Raw genomic sequence first — 5,816 nt, forward strand, 5'->3', positions numbered from 1 at the left:
CTAGTGTTTCATGGAGACAGAGGGCCGTCCCTCTGAGCGCAGCTCCAACCCCTTCATCTGGTTCTATTTAAGGCCTCTAGTACCGACTCGTATGATTGGCGTACACAACCCCCTACTCTTCCTCCAGCTCCAGCCCCAACTGAGGAGAAGGAGGCTTTTTAGCAGATGCTTTATTTTCAGGGGGAAACCGTTTCTCGCACTCCACTCTCCTGTCCTCAGCTGGCTATACTTCACGTCTCTCTTACTGTCTATCCAGATCTTCTGCTCCCTGTTCTCCTCTCCCTTTCCACCCTCTGCCTTTCCTTCATGTGTCTGCCTGCTTCTTCTCTACTTGCATCTTCTCACCTTGGGACTATAAGAATGAGGCCTCCTCATTGACACAGAATGGATTGTCTTCAGTCGACCGCTTGATGCTTCACTTTTTGGAGAGAGTTTCCTTCCTCGGCCTCTCCATTGCCCTTGATGTTGGGCTGGAGAGGGATGCAGCTCTATGGCTACTAGACTCCCAGGAAGATGCACTGAGCCCTGTGAATATTGTGATTGGCTGAGCTCTCCTGACAGATTGGCCTATGGCACAGCGGGTGCCCAGCGGTCGTTCTCGCGGTCCTATGGCTGGCAGCTGGCTGACGGCGTGTTTTTTCCCATCAACCCCAGGTCTGGACGGCTCCGATCCCATGCTCCTGGACCAGTATGTGGTGGTGGCCAACTATGAGAAACAGGAGCCTGCTGAAATCAGCCTGCAAGCCGGAGAGGTGGTGGACGTTATCGAGAAGAGTGAGAGTGGTGAGTGTTCAAAACAAGCATGCAGTACACACAGACATGTTGCATGAATGGAATGGAGAGAGAAGACAACACACACACACACACACACACACACACACACGCGCGCGCGCGCGCACACACACACGGCTGCAGGCTGTCACCCAAACAGTCAGACTCAAGCACACGCAGGCACTTCCATGAAGCAGTTTGTGTAACTCCTTTCTCCCCTGCTTCCTCAAATGTTCTGCCCCACTCCTCCTCTTCTCCCTATCTCAACCCTCTCGCCTCCTCCTTTGTCCGCAGCCTGCTAGCTGTTGCTTAGCCCCATCTGGAGGCTCGCTCTGGCCTGCACTCAGGCCTGTTTTCCCCCCCACTGTTGGTTTAGGCTGGGGGCCAGAATGTTGCCTCTCGCAGGAGGAATGTCTTCTAGACTCATATTAATTATTCCACCTCGCTTTAATGGAAAGACAGGAAGACATGCTGGATTTACACATGCCAGCTGCAGGGAGTCCTGAGTCAGCTGTTTCACCTCTGGAAAAGGCTCGCAAACTGGGACACGACTGTATTTCATCGTATACTGTTACTGTATGTCATTCACTTTTAGACTAGGGAAGAGTTACCGAGTCAGTAAGATACTCTATTACATATTCTAGGAGGATGCTGTGGTGTTTGGTATGATTATTCCAGGAATGGGCATCTTTGATGTTTGAGGAAGATAGAAGTGGACAGAAATATGCCTTGGATATTGATAAGCAAGGGAATATGGTATGAATAAAGTCATAATTATACAATACAGTATGGTACTTGTATTTTAAAAGCAGTAAGAATTGTCTGTGTAGACTTCAAAACCCCAGCACACCAGAAAAGCTAGTCATAGTTAGTTGTGGTGTATAGCAAAGCATAGCATTTGTGTCTTGAGGTGAAAAACTCTCTATATAAAAATAGCAAAACACTCCACCATCACTGAGACATGGTTTAAGAAACTTAAGGTTATAAATATAACCCCAGTTTTATGAATAATAGGATGAGCTAATTCACTACTTGGGAGGCAATCCTTGCCACCCTACCCAGAAGCCCTATTTTACTACGCCAATCTTTAGATTGGGTTGGAGACTCAAATCCCTCCACCTGCCAAGGGGGCGGGACCGGAGAAGGCATAGGCATCTTGATAAGCCGTTCTTCTCGTCCGCCTGGCAAGAAGGCTTGTCTGGTGAGTTACCTCACTCCTATTATTCATCAAACCGGGGTTATATTTATACCTTTAAGTTTTATTTCATAATATTTGTGAGGTACTCACTACTACTTGGGATTATGGTAGCTCCCAGAAGTGTCGGACAACCTTATCGCTCCAACCCAGAGGAGAAGTCATAGCTTCCTTACTGTGACCCCAAAACCGCTCGTGCCAAGCATGAGCTGAGGTGTCCAGTCTATAGAACCGAACAAAAGTGAGAGGTGAGGTCCAACTCACCACAACACATATGTCCTGAATAAACACTCCCCTGAAAAAGGCCCAAGATGAAGCCATGTCAGAAGTAGACTAGAGTGCGTACAGAGCCCTCCCGAGGTGGCTGTGCACTCTGACTCGTATAAGCTAAGGTAATAGCCTTGCACTGAGTGTTCTCCCTCGTCGCAAAGGTGGCTTGGCCGTCGCGTGACCACATCTGTTCCATAATTTGTAGGTGGGAGAGTCCTGGACACAGGTCTGCAAACGTGTTCAGGATCCCCGGTATGTGCGTCACCCTCAAGGAGAGGAGATACTCATGGTGACCTAGGCACCCGGATGCAGACCGACCGGGTGAGGGTCCTTCGGAGAGATCTTCGCCATCCCACACGGGCAGGTGCGAGGCTCCGACGCTCCATCCGGTGCATGACCAGCTCGTGGGCTAGTCATTATTGTCACGTAGCTATGCTAGCTGGTGGTAGACCATATGAGGGTCTGGTGACGATAGTTGTCGTACTGTCATCGAAAGATATTTCCTCCACTTCGTGAGAAGAGGAGAAGGCGTAGGAACTGTAGCTAATCTAGCGCTCGACACTTCCTACACTGCTATGATTATGAACAGCAGGGCCTATCCGGTGCCTGTATTATATAGGGGGCCCCGCCCCCTTGGCCGGCGGAGGGATTTGAGTCTCTAAAGATTGTGTAGTGAAATAGGGCTTATGTGTAGGGCGGCAAGGATCGCCTCCCAAGTAGAGTTGCCTCACGAATGTTCTGAAATCAAACTGTATGTTGCAGCTTCGTAACATCTGCCCAAATTGCTCTTTTTCAAACGAGGATTTGCCCTATATGAATCACAAGAGTGACTGGCCCAGTCGCAGGCTCTGACGTACTGTACAGCTTTAATGGTGTGCTGAGACAGTAAAACAGTAATGGGACTCATGTGTTCTTCAGAGAGAGAGAGGGAAGGGGAAACAGTGATCGTGGAAGCAGCAACTGGACTTGGGTTTCACGTTGGGTGTGAGTGAAACCCCGTGGCGCCTTCAGTGGCCTTAAGGAAGAGAGTCAACAGAGCGCGGCTGCTTTGAAGTGTCACGTGTCCTGCCTTCGGCCCTCATCTATTTGTTTTCCCTCCCTGCTCCAGTAGGACTTGGACCCGACGGGGGGCCACAGCCAGGCGGATATTCCAACACCTTGAAGTCCTTTTACCGAGGGCCGTATATACGACTTTTCCTCCAGGATATTATGCAGGAACTTGGAGTGCATGGCTCTGTGCTTTTTAAGTAGAGGCCCCTTGACTTTGTGTATTTCTTGCTGATCACTGTGCAAAGTTATGCGTGGTTTACCTTGGTATGGTCATGATCCATGCAGGATGGGAAAATCATGCACTTCAATGGTCGCATTAAGATGAATTCTCTTTGATGCGGATCATTTTTTTTAAACGCCAGTCTCAATTCAGATCATTCAGCTCTCCGGTTTGGGGCGTCCTCCCGACCTGAGTTTATACGAAGCAAGACAGTAGACTGGAGTTTTAAAAGGTCTGGTATCTGCTACTTAAAACACAACCTAAGGCCATTCGACATATTTATGATACACCGATGGACCCTTCTGCAAGGCGTTTGAAGTAAATACAAGCTGCCTAGATCGTGCTGTGGGGCCTGTTTCCAGCAGCACATCGAGGATTTCACTGAAGTCTCAACACCTTCTGCAAAGGGAAGTAGGTTAACGCTGCTCCATTTGGCTGCGTGACATCATCGCTCCACGTCGCTCTGCCAATACTAACAAGTCCAGGTGCTCCGAAGATTTCAGACCTCGTTGGGTTTAGCATCCATCCCCGCGCAGGATAAGTGTGCACCTCTAATGCTTTGTGACAGATTGATCTGCGACTTACAGAGCTAAGCGCTGAACACGCTGAACATGTGCTCTTTATGAACTCGCCGTACTAAAAGGTGTCTATTACCTTTTGTAATGACAAAAATGGCGGTTTAGGTTTTTTTTATGGACGTCTGAGCTATAGCCTGTGAGACACACACACACGCATGCACGCACGCACGCACGCACACGCACACACACACACACACACACACACACACACACACACACACACACACACACACACACACACACACACACACACACATTTTCCTTTCAAGCAATATTGCACATCTTAAGCCAGGACGGCTTCCCCACCGAGTTTTTGGAAGCCTTGAGTGGAAAATCTCCTTATATGGGCAAATCGTCATCTAATTTCACGTCAGTTTTATACGTCTAATTGGTTTTATATGAGATGTATTGGATGAAGTGTGAAAGTATGAGAGCATGATAGTCATTGATTTACACATGGAATATCACGGCGCCATATTATTTTTGTAGCTCGCCATAGATCATCGGCAGGAGATGTCAGAGCGGTTGTCTCACTGCCACTGTGCTATTATAAAGGGTATATTGAGCCTGTGACCTGCTTCCCAGTGCAGTAATGGAGTTGTCCTTACCTTGCATTAGATAATATGTGCCTTTGACAGGCCAGTGAATCTAGGTCAGACCTATAAGCAAGCTCAGCTTTCTCCACTTTTCCAGCCTGCTGTCTCAAGCCAAGGCAAGTCTTTTCCGTTGGTTTGATGATAGCATTTCTGTGTCTTGGCCTATTTTTCATTTGCTACAGTAACATAGTTTCTACTGATTCATGTTTTGGTTTGTGGACGGTTGTATTTGAAGTAGATGCAGTACGCAGTAAATCCACAGGGTAGAAAGGCACTTGATGACTAAGCTTGATGTTGTTGTTCTAGGTGGTAATTTGTAACATTTGGTTCCTCCGGAATAATCGTCTTGAAAGACAGAAATTCTAATTTGCCAAGATCCATCAAAACAAACACAGGGCTTGATCTAAATGAGCAATTTGATGTGTTTGAAAGCTGCGTTCGATTCGTTTATCGTTGTGACGCGAGTCGAAAACGGCGCTGCGAGTACTTCATCACACTTTGTTTGATATTCACACTCATTTTGTCCTTGGGTCTTCCTATATAATTGCAGTTATTTTATTTGTCTATTTTTGTGAGCGTTTGCCAGGGGGAGATGCTGGCTCAGGAGGAGAGAGCAGAGCAGCGGATAAACTCTGAGGGAATATGGAAAAAGCCATTTCCTGCCAAAGTTAGCGGTTCAGAGAGAGCTTGCTTCATTATAATGGCTTAATGGATCCTCAGGATGCCTCCTTAGCTTACATTATACTAGAGAGATGTTAACCAAAGCTAAGCTAGCAGCCTTTAGCTTACATTATACTAGAGAGATGTTAACCAAAGCTAAGCTAGCAGCCTTGCAGATCCCTTCAAATGCACGGTGTTCAACACTTTCAACTTTGCCCTGTTAATGGAAGAGTACATATAGGAAAGAAGGAATTATTTGCAGTCACCTTTCCTCTTGGAAATACTGTACCCTTTGCAGCTTGTTTGCCGACACCTCGAGGTGCCCAGGCCAGTGCAGGCCCAGGCCCAGGCCCAGGCCCAGGCCCAGGCCCAGGCCCAGGCCCAGGCCCAGGCCCAGGCCCAGGCCCAGGCCCAGGCCCAGGCCCAGGCCCAGGCCCAGGCCCAGACCCAGGCCCAGGCCCAGGCCCAGGCCCAGG

The 5,816-nt window shown here is 48.3% G+C and overlaps 1 protein-coding gene across 1 annotated transcript in view; it reads left to right on the forward strand.

Moving 5' to 3' along the window:
* The first annotated feature begins 641 nt into the window (after positions 1 to 641).
* The window catches only part of LOC310789307 (SH3 and PX domain-containing protein 2A-like), a 30,600-nt gene continuing 25,425 nt past the window's right edge, over positions 642 to 5,816 (forward strand). Inside the window, exon 1 of the mRNA XM_083650920.1 lies at positions 642 to 783. Within this exon, the coding sequence (XP_083507046.1) occupies positions 675 to 783 (109 nt within the window). The 5' untranslated portion in view covers positions 642 to 674. The remainder of the gene's footprint in view (positions 784 to 5,816) is intronic.

Source organism: Poromitra crassiceps (assembly GCF_964638095.1).
Source record: "Poromitra crassiceps genome assembly, chromosome: 14".
NCBI classification, from domain to species: domain Eukaryota; kingdom Metazoa; phylum Chordata; class Actinopteri; order Beryciformes; family Melamphaidae; genus Poromitra; species Poromitra crassiceps.